Source organism: Lontra canadensis, unplaced genomic scaffold (genome assembly GCF_010015895.1).
Source record: "Lontra canadensis isolate GAN:19392208 unplaced genomic scaffold, GSC_riverotter_1.0 scaffold51, whole genome shotgun sequence".
Lineage (NCBI taxonomy): Eukaryota > Metazoa > Chordata > Mammalia > Carnivora > Mustelidae > Lontra > Lontra canadensis.
Genome location: NW_022631045.1, coordinates 9,387,382 through 9,407,531, shown reverse-complemented (window position 1 = coordinate 9,407,531; position 20,150 = coordinate 9,387,382). Strand labels below are relative to the sequence as shown.

The window sequence follows — 20,150 nt, the reverse complement described above, 5'->3', positions numbered from 1 at the left end:
TACTCAGTGTGCCATGGCTTGGGAAAGCAGACATATCCCTTCCTAAAATTAAGAAAATAGGACATTCTTATAGACTAATTTAGCAAAAAATTTCTATTCCTTCATCTCATGTAAGTATGTTAAAATTACGTGTGTTCGTGAGTTATTTAAGCCAGGATCATGAGCAAGAATAGCTGAAGTTAATAATAATTAGTAACCTTTGTAAGCAGTTTGTTAAGAATTGATCTCTTACAGATTAAATGCATAAACCTGTGAATAGAAGGTAATTTCTCTATAATAGTAAGCCCTAATCCTGTGAATTTAATAGGATTTTAATAGTCAATCTCAGAGCATCTAAAAAAGAGAATATGTAAAGACCCTCCAAAGAAGCAGGAGAGCACAGCAGTGAAAAGTAGGGGCTCTGATGTCAGGCTTCCTGGCTCAAATCCCAGCTTTCCAATGCAAAACTAATATTTAGATTTACTGAGTATTTAGTATTTAGATTTACTGAGGAAATTACTAAATTGTAGGCTTGAAACTAATCTTATTTAGAATTTTGCAAAGACATTTCCAAGATTAACTTTTTAAGATTATTGTTACGTATTTTTTTAGAGTAACCCTAACAACACAACTGGTCAATATACTGTTACTGAGAATGTCAGTAGAAATTGTGTGGAACTTATTCACAGAGAAGACCACAAGAGTGGTAATACCTGTCCCTAGTGTCTGAGGATTTTTCTATTTAGTGTGTACGGCTAACTGATTTATAATGAGGAGGAGAAGGGAATCCTTCCTGAGGGATACACATCAGAAACAGGATGGTTCCTCTTCGCTAAGCAGGCACTTCTGGTAAGGATAGTTTACTGACCTTTTTTTGTATTATTAAAAATTAATAACGAGTGGTATTTTAACATTTACCTTTAAAATTATTTACGAACATTTAAAAGATTTGTCTCAGAGAAAGGAATTACCAGACTTCAAAATCTCCCATCGATAAGCTGCACTTTTAATTCACCAATGTTTTACTTGTCGGTTCATTTTAAAAGGAGAGTTGTTGATCTAAAAGTCGGGCATCATTTTCTCAGAAACACTCTCATAGCACAAGGAATTCGACCTGGGTGCGCATATAGCTAAATGGTGATCACAGTGTAAATGCTCAATAAATGTTACCACTTCTTGTTACCAAATCATTATGGTGACATCATTTTCTTCCCGTTTTAAAAAATCAGCTATAATGAGTAAGACCAATTCTTTGATTCCTTTGCTACAGTTGACAGGTAAACTATTAACAATTTTTGATCTTCTGAGCTAAAGTAGTTACTTAGTATATATTCTCCCTCTTTCTGAAAAGAATTTGGGGCAGTCCACAAAAAGAAAAAGCTTGTTACCCTACTGGATAAATTAGTATTGACATACTAAAGTTTCCTAAAATGCGTAACAAGCATAAGTGTGAGTCAGTTTGTTAATGTTATTTATCAGGGAAAATTAGCAAGTGAAAAAAACAGTCTTAGTAGAAAACAGTTGTATGTTGGGTAATTCATCTGAAAACAGTTTTGTTTCAAATTTTTCAGGAATGAATATTCTAGAAATTAATGAAATTAATCTTTACTAATAAAGGAAGAATGGCATTGAAGGAGATTTCCAGCAACAAATGCTTTGAAGGGTTGCAGAAAGTTTTTGAACATGACAGGTAACTACCAAGAAGATAAAATTTTAGGTATCTCTCGTTCTGCTTCCATCTATTTGATTTCTTAAATAGACCCATGGAATATAATTGTTACACACATTACCATTTACATGGAAAAATACCTGTGGTTTTTATCAAAATTACCTCATTGTGATATTAATGATTATAGTAAGATATTAATGGCAAAGAACAAATTAAAGATATGGTACAGTTCAGTCCCCACGAACAAACATGTGATATAAGATCTTTAGGATTTATTTTTTATAAAACCTTGTTATTTCACACATCTCTTTATAAACAAAAGCAGTTTTTCTTTTAGTAATATTGGTGCTACATTGAGGGTATTATATTTGTTCTTTTCATTTATCTCCCCTCCACCCCCAAATGATATATGCTATGCACAGCAAAGACCCAGGTTGGTTAATAGAGCAGTATGCTAATTTGGCCCCATTTTTTCTTTAAGGGCCAAGGTATATTCCTTAAATGTTGATGGAATTACTGATTTTGGACATTAAATCACTTATTTTATGTTTCTGTCTTTAACCAGTGAGAGGCATTGATTTTTTTTTTTTTTTTTTTTGTCATGGTTGTTAAAATTACAGTGTTGAACTGAGCTGCAAAATGAAATTTGGTATCTACTTACCACCAAAGGCAGAAACTGAAAAATGCCCTGCTCTGTATTGGCTGTCTGGTAAGTGTTACACGTTTGAGTTTTAGGAAGGAGTTCCTTTTTCTTTTTAATGGCCTTATCTTACTCTTTTATCTTGACTTACTGGTATGCTTGCTGAGCCATTTGTAAAAGACGGTAGGAGCCACTTAGAGTCTACTCTTACTTTATCCTGAGAATAATTTCAGACCTACTGAATTATATTTATTTCACTTCTTTTAAAATTAAACCAAGTTATTTAATAGAGAATGGAAAACTCTGGACTCAATAGCGAGAGCTTCGAAAAGTTAATTTGTACTTACCTAAGAATTTCTGAAGTTTGTAGAGATTTTACCACTCAAATAGAACAATATTAGGTAAAACCAGAATACCCATAATACGCTAATTAAAAACTATAGACAAGTAAGTTCTTATAGTCTTCTCTAGAATGTTTTAATTGAATTTTAATTCAATCTTCTCTGGTAACAGGAAAATCACAGAAAAACACTAAAGCTTCTTAATCAGTGGTGAATATTAAAGACTGTAGAATGAAATATGAGAGAGTTAGGTTTTGCCACCAGTAGTTTGAAGCTATCTGCTAATTTTTTCACAAAACGTTGTCATTTTATCTTTAGAAGCAAACATAAGGAGAAACTTGATAGGTACCAAATTATGTCATAGAGTGCTATTTTTGTTACTTTAAAATTGCTTATAGCTTGGATTTTAATAAATCCTCTCTTACGTGTGCTTTACCAAGGAAAAGCCCCAAATACCAGTCATTTAAAATGAGAATAAACATTTCATTTTAAAAGGTAAAAATTTTTAAAAATAAAAAATAAAAAGAAATAAAAGGTAAAAATTGAGTGTCTATCTGATTGTAACCAACAACCCACTTCTGTGATTGAAAAAAGCAAACTGTTTTTGCAGGAGGAGCATTGGGTATTGCCAAAAGCAACAAGAACAAAAGTGCATGCTTGTTTTAGAAACAGTATTGTGTAACTGATGGTGGCCTTCGAAGTCATGTAATCTATAGAATAGGTAACTGTTTCTCAGGCCCCGAGAACTTATGTATTGACCAGTATCACATGACAGAGTGAACAAGTTTTCTGACTTACAGCCCAGCGCTGTATTTAATCTTCCCGCTGTTCTTTTTGCATGTGGTTCCTGGTGACAGCTGCTGGAGTCCTTTCTCCTGGCTCTAAGTATAATAACCTAGATCAGAAGTACCAGGATATTGTGTAAGAGGTACTAGAGTAATAAGACCTATCATCTGAGCTTTGTGAGTAAAAAACAGAATTTGTGTTTGTTTATATCACATGACAGGACAATTTCCATAGTGAGATTCTGAAGAACATAGACCTTGGAACCTAAGGCTTGATTTTCTTAAAAAAAAAAAAAAATTAAGGTTGTCAGACTATACACTTGAGAAATAATGGCAAAAGAATTTCAGGATATTAATTTCCTGTTAAGGTGAAGGAAAACCATGGCAGAGAGACTGACATCAATTGTTATATTTCTAAAATTACTAAGGTAACTGAATGAAAGCTTCCAAACTGAAATTCTAAAAGATGGTCATGATGGCCTGGTTTGCGTCTCCCAAGTCAAGGTGACCATCAGAACAGCCCTTCATTAGCCATATACCCAAGAGAATTGAAAATATGTGTCCATTTAAAAACTCATACAAAAATGTCCATATATTACATTATACATTATTTAAAATAGCAAAAAAGTGGAAACAAACCAAAGGTCTGTCAACTAACTAAATAAGTAACATGTGGTATAGCCACACAGTGGAATTACTGCTCAACAACAAAAAGTAATGAAGTCCTCACAGATGCGGCATGCATCAGGGGTGAACCTTGAAACCATGCTAGGTGAAAGAAGCCATCCACAAGAGATGACATAGTGTTAAATTCCATTTATGTGAAATGTCCAGAACAAACATCCATAAAGACTGATTACCTAGGGCTGAGGAGGCAGGGATTAGGAGAAAATAGGAAGTGACAGCTGATGGGTATGGGTTTTCTTTTTGGGGTGATAGAAATATTCTAAAATTAGATTAGCGGTAGTGTTCCATAATTGTCAGTATTCCAACAGTCATGCAGCTGTACACTTCACATGGGTGAATAGTATGGCTTCTGAATTCTACCTCAGTAAAGCTGTTAGCCAAAAAATCCCCAAAGCTCTTCATATAAAGTAAGCTTAGTTGATAAAGATTAGTATACTAATACTAATACTAATTAGTAACCCTCTTTATATTCTTGAGAGTAATTCTGCTAGTAGAATTATCTCTATTTCTATGAGTCTGCAGTTCATTTCCAATACCTTCATCAAAGAATTTGTGTTTTGACTAGGAAAAAAAGACGAATTTTTCTCTGGTTGCTAAACATTTACATTTCCCAAGTGTAAGACACTGTGCACTGGGTCTGAGACATGACTCAAGGCTTTTTACATTACCACATTTAGTCTTCAACAGCCATGCTATGAGATAATCATAACAATATTATCCCCATTTTACAAATGAAAGAACTGAGGCTCAGAATATTCAAGTTACCTGCCTGATTTTGGTTAGCCAGTAAGTAACATCTCTAGAACCAGATCCTGTCTGAAATCCAAAACCCATTCTTGTTACCCTGTTACCTTGCCTCTGAATACATTTACACTAAGGTCATCAAGACTACTGCCCTTTTATCAGTATTTGGGGTAGTTCTCCATCATGATGAGGCATCTGTATCTCTGGAAGATGTACTAGGAAGGAACATGGTGGACAACCAAGGACTTTGTTCTCCTGCCAGGACTCGTGAAAGTATGTGCATCCTAACGTTAAACGTGAACACGTCATCCAATGATACTTGTAACTTTGTATCTTGTAATCATGTATTAATTTAGTCTTCACTAGCAACCATTTCATCAGCCCCTGGCTGGCCGCTAGGGGATAAATGGAAACTATAAAAGTGTCTCATAGTTAATTCATACTGCATTGTGCATACTAGTAAGCTTTGATGTCACTAATTATCAGATGTAGGGGGATATTTAGCATTGGCCACTGGAAAAAGGGTGTTGAGTTATGTGGTACTTAGCTCATCCATCTATTGCCGGTTTATTCTTGGCCCTTCTGTAATGAGAGGATTCAGTCATCTCTTCCATCACTTGAATGAAAAGGCTATACCTAGGGAAAAGGGCAGAAACAGCTGGAAAATTTAAGGAAGGTATGTGGTGACCATTTCTCCTTAAAACGGCAAGGAATAGAGACGATCAGGCTGAATTTTGTTGCTGAGGACTACTCACACATAAAAAAATAAAAATTGAGTCATTTACAGTATTATGATGACTTATCATGAATATTTATGTTTCGATGCAGGAATAGTGACATGTTTCATTAGCATGTCTGACAACACTCCACTGGGGTTGAGAGCACATTGGCTTCCACACCATATTGCCATTCCACAGTTTGAAAATTTCTGAATTCCCAAATATCTCTGGTCCTAAGGATTTCGATAATTGAAACTTTAGTGAGTAACTTTGAAAGGACTGCTGTGGGAGCATTTAACGTAAGACAGTTTTCTTAGATTAGTATTATTGTAAATTTTATGAGAAAGGGAACTTTATCGTCTCCTTTAGAATTATTTTTTTTAAAGTGTTTTAATAATACCAAATGAGCTTCTTTTCCTGCATTATAAAAGGGTTACATCTTATAAACCATTCACAGGGTAGCATGAGATAACACTATTTCTGATCCTCAGGTTTGACTTGCACAGAACAAAATTTTATATCAAAGGCTGGTTATCAGCAAGCTGCCTCCGAACATGGCCTCATCATCATTGCTCCAGATACCAGTCCTCGTAAGTGTTCTCAGTCCAGAGATCCTTTGTAGAAATACAAATCTTTCAGACTAAGTCATAAGTGGTATAATGTAATATTACCTTATTTTTTATTTATTTTATTTTTTAGCTACTATCTCTATTAATCTTTCAGATGATATCAGTACTCTAAAATACCACGCTATATATTTTCCTCACTGTGAATCTTGCTCATGACCTCACTCTCATGAGAGTTTTTTGCTATTCCCATTTTATAGATTAAGACACTGCAAAACAGAGACTGAGCAACTTAGTTAATCTATCATATTGGCACTAGTGCCAAAATGCATAAAAATATTTCTATTCCATAGGTTAACTCTCTTGTCACATAAAAATTATGGTTTTTTCTCATCTGCTCATCAGACAGTTTAATGTGTATTGGTTTTGTTTTTTTTTTTTTTTTAAGATTTTATTTATTTGACAGAGAGAGATCACAAGTGGGCAGAGAGGCAGGCAGAGAGAGAGAGAGAGGAGGAAGCAGGCTCCCCACAGAGCAGAGAGCCCGATGCGGGACTCGATCCCAGGACCCTGAGATCATGACCCAAGCTGAAGGCTGAGGCTTAACCACTGAGCGACCCAGGTGCCCCATAATGTGTATTGGTTTTAATATAAATAACTAGCATGCTTACCTTAGAGAGATGAAACTATCAAATATTTGAGAACTCAGTCCATTAGAGAGTTAAAACTTACATTGTGACCCTAGAAGTCTCAGGAAATAGAATTTATTAAATGGGAGCTAAAAGCATCTGGAAGATAAGTGGCTAGCCTTGGGAAGTAGTGCATTTCCTTCACAGGACATGCACACCAACGCAAGACTTACCTCATCAGAAATGTAATAAAAAATTTAATTCTGAATAGCATCCGAATATTAAATGCCTAGGAATAAACTTGTAAAATGCGAAGATTTATTTTTTTAAAGAAATATAAAATTTGCTAACAGTCCGGAACGAAGACTTTAATGAAGGGGAAAATGCCATGTTCGTGGATGAGGGTACTGAATATCATAAAGAGGTCGTTTTCCTGAAACTACCTATTCCCGTGATTCTATTAATAGTCCCAGTAGTTGGCTCTTTAACCACCTGCAAGCATATAAAATAAAACCTAATAAATTTTTAAAGATTATAAGAAAATCCCACTGAGGGATGAATAAATAGGGGAAATATAATGGAATGCTTCCAAAGTTCGTAGGAAGTGTTTTCAGTGCAAGATAGTGATCTGAGCACAAGCATTTTTCTCCCTTCCCTTCTAAGAGAAAAGAAGTTTTGGTAATAGTGGAGGGTCCTCAGGGAAGAATCTCAACACGTTTTAGAAGAATGGAGAGAGGGTGTAATCCTTCGACAGGTAAACGTGAAGAAGCAAATATTCAGAATACATAGGAGGGCACTCCATCCGCAAAGAAAGCCAGTGTGCCTGACCTTAGTAAAGTGAATTCTCCGGCCTAGAAGGGTATTCCCGCTCCCACCTCATTGGCTAGAACTAGTCACGTGGCCCCATGCAGGGACAAGAGGGCCAGGGCGTATGTGCCCCAAAAGGCAGAGAACTGCAATATTTGGTGAACAGCTCAAATACAAATGCACTGTCAGATTCATTTAAAAGAGTGTTACTAAACATGGAGTAGATGAGACCACGGGATATGTCCTTGCTAGGGGGCTGCAATATTAAAGGAGAAGATGAGAGCTGGGACTTCGGCACTGGTGCTGGATTTTATGTGGATGCCACTGAAGATCCTTGGAAAACTAACTACAGAATGTACTCCTATGTAACTGAGGAGGTAATTTCATTGTATTTATTAATCGACGATTGCCAGTAGTTTGGTGTGGGACACAAAGTCTCTCTAGTCCTGAGAATTTTAAACCAGGGTATGGAACTCTTGAATCTATTTGGTACAGATTTATTGATTATCTTAGTGAACATTCCAAAGTTTCCTTGTAAGTAATCTTATTTACTACGGTTTAAATTAATATTAAGTACAATTTTAAAGAGGGTAATAATTATATTGATACCTGTGTACACTACCCAGAGTATACATAGAAAGCAATATATGAAAAAACTCTAGCAGCTGGTTTATCCAGACGTATTTTATACTGATGAACTAAGGCTTTCTTAGAAAGGGTAAGGGTAAATATTGCTTCTGTTAATAATATTTTTGTGCAGTTTATTTATTTTTCTAAGTTTTATTATTTTAATTATTAATATGTATACCATAAAAACCCAGAAACAATAATATAAAATTTTAATCACCCATTATTCCATGCCCCAAATAATAACTATGTCCTGGTATATTCTAGGCTTTTTTTTGTATGACCAGTTTTCATACAGTTGTAAAAATTTTTTCGTCTTGTTCTTTTTTTTAGTTGAATAAAATAGATAATTTTGAGTACTCTATTTGTAACATAGCCATAATAATTGCATAATATTCTGTCATATGTCATATTTAGTTTTCCCTAATGTAGGATGTTTACATATTTACATATATTTCTTACCACAATAAATGTTATTACAGTGACTGTATGTATAATTCTTTCTCCCTAAGGACTTTTCCCTTAGAGTAGATGCCAGGAAGTGAAATTACTAGACCAAAAGTTAAGACACTTTTAAAGGCTCTTTCTGCATCATCTTTAATTTGCTTCCTGAGGATTCCTTTTTTCCAGTGATACATTAATAATCCTCTACCTGAGATTTTTTTTTTCATCTTTATGGCTCGTAGTATTTTGGGACTCTGATTTGGAAGTGTTAATTGTGTAATTATTTTATATGACTTTGAAAAAGTCTAAACTTGTTTCTTTCATCTTTTGTCACACTATTAAATTCTCTCCAGCTTCCCCGGCTCATAAATGCCAATTTTCCAGTGGACCCCCAAAGGATGTCTATTTTTGGCCACTCCATGGGAGGCCATGGAGCTCTGATTTGTGCTTTGAAGAATCCTGGAAAGTACAAAGTAAGATTACCGAAGCTTTCAGTGGCAAGTATTTCTCTTGGGTAATACAAGTCAGGAACTTTCAAAGAGTGAAATTAAGGTATTTTATGGGACTGAACTTTCCTAGTGTTGGGAGTTTCAAGGGGCTGTAAGGGAAAAGTATAAAATTTGACCACACAATTCTATGCTCCAGAATCAGAAGTATAGGAATTCTATCACAGTTGGTCTACTAGAAATATGATAAAACAATTTTTGTTGCTTCTATTCAAACTTTAGTCTTCTAGGCTTCCCCCCCCACCATAAAGTTGACTTTGATTTTCTGAGGTAGAAGAAGATATTCATGATTTGTAACAGTTCAAGTATTCTCTCTTCTCATTGCCTCTGATGAAAATTGGATTGCAGCTTAACTGAAGAATAACACTCAGTCTTTCCATTCATTTATTTTAAACTGTGTCGCTTTACTTTCTGTTGTTTAAAGAAGCCAAGTTGGAATAACCACCATATGTAAAATGTCCTCCTGGTCAGGGCTACCTACAGTCATGTTGAAAAAGGAAACGATGAAATAGTGATAATCTCAGGATTGCGTCTGTCTTTAACATCCCAGGACTATCAGATAGCTCAAGATTTCTTTAATGCATTTCCTTCCCTTAGAAAGAATGTCTTAGCCATTTCAGGTGTGTCCTTAAGAAATGACAGTATTTCTTATAGCAGTTTCTTACTGTGGCACCAGATATTTTTTTCTTAGTAGGCATTATTATAAAGTTGAGCTAATTCATGTCTTGACAGTAGGTTTTTAAATTAAGGCCTTATTTTCTATTTTTTGTACATAAGGCAATTAGTTTATTACATCCAAGGGAGAAAGTCAGATTCAGTTGTTTTTTGTCCTTTAAAAAAAGTAGTAGACATTGATAAACACATACTTTGATAAGTGCTCTGAAACTGAACGGTTCCATCTCTGACACTTATCCAGTGAAAAACAGGACTGTATAGAAGACAAACATTTAAGGGCTTTGCTCAGTGCTTTCTTGGCCCTGCTTAAGAGAAATAATGTGTGTCTGATTTAATAACATGTTCACAAAGGTGGTTATAAACGGTTCTGTAGTACTACTCATTAATTTTAGGTGGAAAAAGTGAGTAGAAAAAATATAAACTTGTGTTTGTGTCTTATTTAATAAAAATGTAAGGTATTGCTTTACAGTCTGTTGGCACATATGGTTAATTAGCTCTTTTAACGGAACACACACAAGCTGTATAACGGAGAGGCATGCAATCTGAGTGCTTCACCTAGCCAACAGAAAATTGTTCACAGGGAAGTTTTCATGTCAAGTCAGAGTTTATAAGCAAGTTGCAGATGAACTTCTGAGTTTTTAAGTAAGTTGCAAATGTTCTTTTTTTTTTTTTTTTTTTTGCAAAATATAACTTGTTTTTAAATTTCCTTTCTTTCTGAAGTCTGTGTCGGCATTTGCTCCCATTTGCAACCCAGTGCTCTGTCCTTGGGGCAAAAAAGCCTTTAGTGGATATTTGGGAACAGATCAAAGTAAATGGAAGGTAGGTACTGGGGTGGCTGTCTTCATACTCATTCTTAGGTTTTCAAACCTGTGAAAAAGCTACACACCACAGACATTATATTCCTAACTCACTGAAAGATCCAGAGCTAAAATAATTAACAAAAGCATATACGTAGAACGATATCAACAACAAAAAAGCCCTATTTTCTAATTGTATTGAATTGTGGTGGATGTTCTGAAACTACATTTTTTTTTCTGTGAGTGATTAACGTTCATGTTTGTTTCTAAATTAACATTACCAGAAAATACCACATTTTATTGCTGACTTTAGAATTTGCCTCTTATTAACCATGTACACAGGAAGCATGAGTTCTAGCCTTTTAATTATTTCACATATCTCTTTCAAAATCCAGCATGTCTCAGATTTGGATTTTAAATTCCAGGCTTTAAAGTCTTTAAAAATAGATATTGTGTGATGTATATTTATGTGCACATTCCCAATAGCAAGATTGCTTTTTCAAGCAGGGGACCAGATGCTTCAAAATGAAAATTTAAAAAATGGCTCTTTCTCTCGAGACCTGTGTGACTTTTATGCAGAAATAAGCTATTTGCAAACGTCACCAAGAGTTTGAATATTTTGCAAATGCATTCATTCATCATGTGCATGTTAACAAGTAGAAAATACTTGAGTGGAGGGAAGAAAAAAGCTTTTTTATCCTACTGTTGTGTGTTCAGGGTCATTCACACATGGATCCTAATTTTAAGATGGGTCATTGAAATTTTAACAAATTGGGGGGTTAATCTTGAGTCACCAGCCTAGAATTCTATTTCGTTTAGGCTTAGATTTGTATTATAATGGAAGAATGCAGGAAGTGATTACTGTTAGGTACTTTGTGAGCTTACTTGGGTGTTTGGGGTCCTTGCTACTGTGCAGAGCCTGTGTGGAGTTTGCAATCTTAGGTCACGAAGGTGATAACCTTTCTCATCCACGTGGAGCTTAGGTTCTGATGGGAGTTGGGTAAAAAACCAACTGGTGGGGTCATTGGGTGGCTCAGTCAAGCGTCCGACTTGTGATTTCAGCTCAGGTCATGATCTCATAGATTGTGGGTTGAGCCCTGCATTGGCTTCCCCACTTGGCAAGTGGTATTCTTGGGATTCTCTCTGTCCCTCTGCTTGAACTTTCTTCTCTCACTCTCTCTGTCAAATAATAAGTAAATCTTCAAAAAAAAAAAAAAGAAAGGAAAAGATGAACTGGTTGGAAGAAAGGAGAGGAGAGGTAGAGGCACAGGTAACCTATAAAGGAATCTAATTATATAATTTTTCTCTAGGGACAGTCGATTTTACCATTTAATTATATTGCATTTAGGCTATCATTTAATTTACTGTTGGAATAAGGAGGCCATGCAGAAGTATGAAATCACGGAACTTAACACTAGTTGGACTTTATAGATCCCTTTCCATTGTCCCCTTATAAGAATAAAGAAAGCAAGTCTTAAAAAAACAATACTTTAGAAGGGAAATCTGGGGTTTTGTCTGTCTTATTTGGTGCATAGAAGTTATGGCTACTGAATATATATTAATAATCAAGAATACTTAAAAGTAGATGGTAAAATTTACATTTGTATCTAGTGGCAGCTCTTCAGATAACAGATGTTGGGGGGCTGTTTATATGATTCAGATTATTTAAATTAAATCTTCCTGAAAGCTCACCGGGATAGCAGACATTTGGTGCTGTTCAACAGACCACAGAAGAGAAGGCTGAATGTATTTAAGTCTGGAATTAGAGCCAAAAAGAAGAGGCAACAAAATAGACTATTTGAAATAGAAAATATCTGGAAATAGAAAAATATATAAATAAGGAAGTTAGAAGAAATAGTCAACTTGTGGAGGGATTTATAAAGATAAAAAATTACAATTTTGTTTTTGTTCTTTTTGGAGTGGAGAGGTGATTAAGAACCTCAAAGGTTTAGAAGAAAAAAGTCTCTTCTATGAAGAGTGCTGAGATACAGAATTCTTGCCACTGGCCCAGGACTGCTTAGAAGTAAAGAGGCTATAAGTGGGGCATAGATTTCTGAAGACCTTATAAATAAAAACCAGGCAAGACAACAAGAAAGCATTTTTCGGATTTAATCATCCTTAGAGCTTAAATAACGTTAAATTTCTATTTGGTTTTACTGCAGTCTGTTTTGAAGAACATCTTTCTGGACACTTTCAAATTTATTTTTCAATATTTTTCTTTTTCTAGGCTTATGATGCTACCCACCTTGTGAAGTCCTACCCAGGTTCTCAGCTGGACATACTGATTGATCAAGGGAAAGATGACCAGTTCCTTACAGATGGACAGTTACTACCTGATAGCTTCATAGCTGCCTGTACCGAAAAGAAAGTCCCTGTTGTTTTTAGACTACAAGAGGCAAGTACTAGGAAACCTCAGCTTGTTCTAAGTAACTAAGTATAAGGCAGAATTCCAGGGGTACCTGGGTGGCTCAGTCAGTTAAGCATCTGACTCTGGATTTCAGCTCAGGTCATGATCTCAGGGTTGTGACATCGAGCCCCATGTCTGGCTCGTGCTCAGCTCCAAGTCTGCTTGAGAGTCTCCCTCTCCTTTGCACCCCCTGCCCGCACTCACTCACTCTCTTTTTATAATAAATAAATAAGCAAGATTCCATAATACTTTATATTTCAGAATTTGAAAAGCTACCTCTAGTAAGGAATTTTTTAATTATAACAAGACACTTAAAGTGAAAGCCTTCTTACTAACTTGTGATCACATCCCACAGGAAGAGGAAAGCTTTCAGAAGTGAAAAGTATTTATAATTTTTTTGTCCCACCATAGAACCAGTGAAGAACAAGAAGCTTCATGCTTGAATACGACTTCAAGTGCAGCTTTACTGGCTGTGTCTGTCTTGACACAGAGCTGTTTACACAGTAAATAGCAAGTAGAAGCTTCTACCTTAATTACTCTCCACTTTATATACACATCTTAGCCTCAGGATCTGTGAACTGTTTGTCTCACGAACACTTAGGCACTTTATACTGTTTGAGTTAGTTGCTAATCTATCCATTGTGCTACTTGGCATTTTTTGTGGTTTAAGAATAATTACTGAATTTCAATTGGTTTGCAGGTTTTCTTTGACTAAAAGACTCTTGACTCTCTACTACTTACGTACCTGAATGCTAAATCGTTAAATTAAAGAAATTCTACTTCTAGTTTTTTAAAATTCCTTATTCACAAACTTTGGAATATAATACAAACAAAATATTTCAGGAAGAAAAAGTGAACACTGTAAATTACAAATGATTATGATTTTAAAAAACATTTTATTCATGTTCTAGGGTACTGTGTCAGGCACATTGATCTAAAATGTATAATTATGATGATACATGTCCAGCTAAATCTAGGTCAGTGTGTAGTGTGGTACATTTCGGTTTACAAAACGTTTTCACAGCATTAGCTCATTTTATCCTTATGGGACCAAATGAGCAACCATTGCTGTCCTGTCTGGGGGGTTTTTTTGTTTGTTTGTTTTCCTCAACATTTTTATTGTGTCAGAATTCGATACATAAAATTTACCACCTTAGCTTTTTTTTAAAAAAGGGTTTTGTGTATTGATTTGGGGGTGGGGAAAGAGCACGAGCAGGGGAGGGGCAAAGGGGGAGGGACAGGGAAAATCCTCAGACTCCCTTCTGAGCACAGAGCCCCACAGGGCTCCATCCCAGGATCCTGAAATCATGACCTGAGCAGAAATCAAGAGTTAGTTGCTTAACTAACTGAGCCCCCCAGGTGCCCCTCCGTCCTAACTGTTTTTAAATGTACACATCTGTGCTACTAAATATATCCATAATGTTCAGCCATCACCACCATCCATCTTCATACCTTTTTATTTTGTAAAATTGGAACTTTATACCTGTAAACACTAATTTCTATTTCTTCTTCCCTGCCTCCAACCCTTGGCCACCATCATTCCACTTTCTCTGTAAATTTGACTACTCTAAGTATCTCATATAAGTGGAATGATACAGTTATTTTCCTAATTTTCTTTTTAGATTGTTCATTGTTAGTGTATAAAAATGTGGCTGATTTTTGTGTGTTGCTTTTGTACCTTACTACTTTGGAATCCTCAGGGTTTCTGCGTAGAAGATCATATCACCTATGAACAGAGATGATTTTATATGTTTCCAGATTGTATGCCTTTTATGTCTTTTTCTTGCCCCCCTGTTCTAGCTAGGACCTCTAGTACTATGTTGAACAGAAGTAGCAAAAGTGGCACCTTGTCTCGTTCCTGATCTTGGAGGAAAGGCTTTCAGTGTTTCCCCATTAAGTGTGATGTTTGCCATAGGTTTGCATATATGGCTCCTGTCTGTGTATTTTATAGGCTCAGAAAAGTATTAATGTATCTAAGGTCTCACAGCTAGTTTACAGTAGAACCAGAATTGGAAGCAGGATCATTTGAATGGAAATGCACGTCCTCCTGTGATCAGTCTAACCATTCCCAAGCAAGGTGAAGCAGTGTTCCTGAGGAGCATGGAATTAGCTAACACAAGGAGAATTCATGTATAACCTGCGATCTAACTTATACAATAAATCACAGCAGCCTCCCTGTTTTTTTTAATTCCCCTAATATTTTGATCAGGTAAATAATATATTATATATAATAATATATAAGGTTATGTATATAAGATTATATATAATTATATATTATATATAAGATTATATATATAACAAAATAATAAAATTTAATTCCCCTAATATTTTGATCATGTAAATAACATACATATATATGATATATTTATTTACAAATATATTTACATGTATATATAGATCATGTGGGAAAATATGTCAAAAACCAATATATTAAATTTATCTTGTTTTTTCTGAGTGTCCATCTTTAAGTAATAGTATTTTCTTAGGTTAATTTAAACACCAGAATTACATGTTTTTAGTCAGTAACCAACTGAGAAATCCAAATACGAATTTGATGATGAATAGTGTGTTTAACTACATTGACAATAGCTATAAGTAATGTAATAAACTGTGTTTCTTTCCAAATCGTCTCTTGGCACCAGCAGTGTTGGATGCCTCTTCTTCCCCTGAGGCGGTGTCAGGAAATTCTGTTGTTACTACCAACAATCAAGTTTTAGCCTGCCAGCAAAGACTAAAAGATCTCTGGAGTTTGTTATAAAATCAGCATCGAAATAAAATACTGATGAAATTCTTAGAGGGGAACAAAATAAATCAACTTAGTTATATCTGAAATGCTTATATCCTAAGCAACTAAAAAAACACAGTTGGGTGTATTTAATGAGTCAATACAAAATATTCAGTTCGTAAAAAAAAAGGTGGGAAAGTATTGAAATTACCAGCCACAATCTTTAGCTCAGACAGAATTTGTTGTTTACTTTCCTTCTGGCAAGTACAGGTTAAAAGCAAACCACACAGTCCGAAGTTGTAATTGAATGAGCAACTGAGTAGACATGACTGGGCATGGCTCCGGAGAAGCTGCCTTTAAGTTTTTCAGACCAACTTTGACTGACTTCAGATGACCTCAGGTCTGAGAGTCCTATCTGCCATATCACTGGCGTATAAGTACAACAGAACTGTTTTTCCTTATGAAATGAGAGCAGTGGGGGCGCCTGGGTGGCTCAATGGGTTAAAGCCTCTGCCTTCGGCTCAGGTCATGATCCCAGGGTCCTGAGATCGAGCCCCACATCAGGTTCCTTGCTTGGCGGGGGACCCTGCTTCTCCCTCAGCTCTCTGCCTGCCTCTCTGCCTACTTGTGATCTCTGTCAAATAAATAAATAAAATCTTTAAAAAAAAGAAGTGGGAGCAGTGAAGCATTAAGCAGACTGAGAAAAACAGGGACTATATGTGAACTAAGGAGGAAGATCGAGAATTATTACAATCATGTACATGACTTACCCAACTTTATTTATTTACCTCTTTTTGGTGTTAAGTGCTCACCATCTATTTTTATACTCTACTGTCCGAAAAATAATTGAGAGGTGAGTGTGGTGCATAGGGATATTTGTCTGTTACCTCATAGAATGTTTATTTTCCTGTTTTGGCTTTAGCAGACCTAAATTGAAAAAGCACTAGACAGCAGAATTCTGATAGCGTTCAAAGATCAGATCTTACTTCGAAGTTTCATGTCTTATTTCCAGTTAATTGAAGTCACGTTGTGAGGAAGTGACCTGACAGAAACTTCCAGAAACAACACTGAAGCAAGGCTATCTCTCCCACCTCTTCAAGTCTCAGGCCCTTTTCGAAGACTCAGAGGCTGTTTGGCCGCTGCAATACGTGTTAGAGAACAGTAAGAACATGGCTGAGAATTCCAGAAGTGCAGGGATCTCATGTCCCTGTGTGCTCCTGCTTAGCGCAGTTAGCCAGCACAGAGACTCTCAGGATGTGCTTATGAAATAAACAAGTGAGCACCTTTCGGAGGTCTTCCTTGTATCCTGAAGAAACTAAATAACCCAGGGATTCATATCTGAGCTTTTCTAACTGGGTCTAGAAAATGTGGGGGAAAACATGGCTTGTTAGATTAGGTGTTCATCATACTGCTGGGGCACTGCTGCTTTTTTTGAGAGTTGAGGGAAGATTGAAAGAATGTGTTCATTTATTTTTATACTCAGTTTGCTACTGATGATTCTTCCATTTAAAGTGGGAGGTACAAGGCAAAACCAAGGCTCCTTCAAGGGTCAGTGAATCTACGGAATTGGACCAGCTGCTTAGCAAACAGCAAACCAACTCAAAGAAGTCCGTGAAAGGACCTTAACCCATGTCATAATATCAATAAATAGAACAGGAAAACCAATCAAGAATGGCAAAATTAGCTCAAATTATATAAGCATCTTTTATGCCAGAAGTTTAATGTGTTCTCTTGCCTTTAAGTTGACATTTAAAAAAAAATCTTGGGGTGCCTTGGCGGCTCAGTCAGTTGGGCGTCTGACTCTGATTTCAGCTCAGATCATGATCTCAGGATTGAGAGGTCAAGCCCCCAATGGACACTGTGCTCAGTGGGGAATCTGAGGTCTCTCTCTCTCTCTCTCTCTCTTTGCCCCATCCCCTGCTCATGTAACACAGGCTCGCTCTCTTAAAAAAAAAAAATCTTTCTCGCTATGTTGGGATAGGCCATTTTCTATTTTCTTGTAAAAGTGGATCTGCTGTTAAATATCACTCTGGAAGTTATGGACGGTGGCTTTGTATTTTAGATAAAATATACCATAATCTTGCAGTACACTCCTGAGAGCGCAAAATTATAACTTTGTTTTATCCTGGAACTTCTCTAATAAAATAACAATAATAAATAATAACTAGAATAGTCGTAGGTATCCCTTGTGTGCCTGAAACTGCACTACATTAAACTTCTGTGAAACTACATGAGGTTAGCAACTCGGTCACGTTAGGGACTGTCATGCACAGGTGTTGGGGCAGAATCCACATTTCACTGTGTTTTGGAAGGGAGGCCGCCCCCAAATTACCTGGAGTTTATTAACCCCTTTAGGTTCTTCCCACCTTCATTTTTTCTTTTTCCTTTGAAAGTGTCTTCTTATACTCAGAGGATGCCCCAAGGAAGCATCTCCTCTCCATTTATCTAGATGTGGTTTTTATTAACCAGATAGCATAAGATGTGTTTATTACATTTTCTCTGTTTCAGAATAGTTTTCAAAATAGTTTACTGACTTTACCCAGTGTGGTTTATTGCTAAGGGATGTCAGGGTTTGATGAATTATTCCTTTTTCCTTGAATAAAGATGTGATATGCTTGTCTTGTGTAGGAGGTAAAATTCCTAACTAGACTTACGATGGCTCTGTTTGACTTCCCAAACAATGTTTAACCATTTTGGTGGGTTTTTGCTCTTTCTCTGTATGTCTTTGTGTGCTTTTGTATTTTAATATTTTCCATCTTACCGATGTTAGTGTGTTTCTTTTGTGAGTTGAAACCTCTTGCCTATGTTCCTGACTTCTTTAAATTCTTTTATTCCTTGTTGATAAGATCGCCTGTTTATACTGTACATTTAGCTAATGTGTTACTTCCTCTCTTTGCATATTAATGGCAGCATCTAGAAACTAGACTATGCCGTGTTTCTTTTTCTTCCTGTTTTTGCTGTTCTTTTAATGTCCAGTGAAAATGTTGAAGTACAAGTACTTATAAGCTTGATTTTGATTATAAACCTTCCTTATGCTGTAGTAATTTCAGGATTTACAAGAAAATTAAGTGACATGAGAGATATATTTAACATCCTTAATATCGATGTTTTTGACTGGTAAATATCTTACCATTTCTCTCTTTTGTCTTCTAGGGTTATGATCATAGCTACTACTTCATTGCAACCTTTATTACCGATCACATCAGACATCATGCAAAATACCTGAATGCATGAAAAACTTCAGATAAGAGAATTTGTTCAAGATTATATAAAATTTGCTCAAGATTATAGAAAGGGAAAAATGATTTCAAGACATTGATTTCATAGTGCTAAAAATGCATCATTCCGTAGTTGAATCACTTTATGGATAAATATGTAAAACCTGCCTATGATTTAAAAGTTATCCTACCAGTGTTCATATGGGAAATATTTAATACTTTACAACTTTGTCAAGGTCATTTGAAAATCATTGTTGTATTAACCTCAAACCACAGAACATATGAATATAATCCCATTTTAATCATAGAATGCTAACTCAGGAACAGGTTTTAGAAGTAATTTAGCCTAAACCCCTCACTTTGCCAGACTTGAAGTCTGTGAAAGCATGGACTGTCTTCATTATGTTCACTGTTAGATCTCTAAGTGTTTAGCAACTACTTGGCTTTTAATAGGCATTTAATAACTATGTGTTGTTAAATAAGGAAGTAGGCTCAGAAAGGTTAAGTAAATTCCCCATCATTACACATTTGTGGGACAGCTAAGATTAGAAGCCAGATTTCCTAAACCCATTCCACTGAAATTTCTTATCTCTTCAGCCAGACAGATGTGTGGACCTTGATTTCTGGAATCTCCCAAGAGACAAGAATTAAACAATAAGATTCAATCTGAAAATAGCTATATAAGGAAAGTTGTTTCATATGTTACTGTAAACACAGTATTTTCCTTCAGTTACATGGAGAAATTTAGTTTGGTAAGCTCACCAAGAATAGTAACCAGTCTCTCTAAGTACCCTATTGTGTTCCTTTAAGAACTTAATGAATTAACTTTTGAAACCTGATGAAGTCTGATTATTTTAAAAAGATTTTTCTGTTGGAGAAGCATGAAGATTATACACTTTTTAAGTTTTAATTCCATGTAGTTAACATAGAGCGCTATATTAGTTTCAGGTGTGCAACATAGATTCAGCACGTCCATCTGTTACTCAGGGCTCATCAAGATTAGCGTATTCTATTCATCTAGTTCACAAAGATTATACAAATTAAACATTCAATAAGACTGTCTATTATAAGGTAATTGAAGCCATCAGGTTCTTAAAGCTATAAAATTAGTACTATTTAAATGTGAATTAGATTGTACTAAAATTTTTTCAGTCAGTTCTACTGAAATATCAGGAGTCAAGTTTG

The 20,150-nt window shown here is 35.7% G+C and overlaps 1 protein-coding gene across 2 annotated transcripts; it reads left to right on the top strand.

The window, feature by feature from the left end:
* Positions 1-240: 240 nt before the first annotated feature.
* ESD (esterase D) lies at positions 241-19,804 on the top strand. 2 transcript variants are annotated; one of them, XM_032874022.1, is made up of 9 exons: positions 263-391; positions 1,551-1,669; positions 2,269-2,357; positions 6,056-6,154; positions 7,819-7,943; positions 8,991-9,110; positions 10,539-10,637; positions 12,843-13,010; positions 18,901-19,804. In XM_032874022.1, exons 2-9 carry the CDS (start codon positions 1,572-1,574, stop codon positions 18,979-18,981), a joined length of 879 nt encoding a protein of 292 aa, XP_032729913.1. In that variant the 5' UTR covers positions 263-391; positions 1,551-1,571; the 3' UTR covers positions 18,982-19,804. The 2 variants fall into 2 exon arrangements, with proteins under 2 accessions (XP_032729914.1, XP_032729913.1); XM_032874023.1 differs by lacking the exon at positions 10,539-10,637 and having other exon boundaries at positions 241-391.
* The last annotated feature ends 346 nt before the right edge of the window (positions 19,805-20,150 follow it).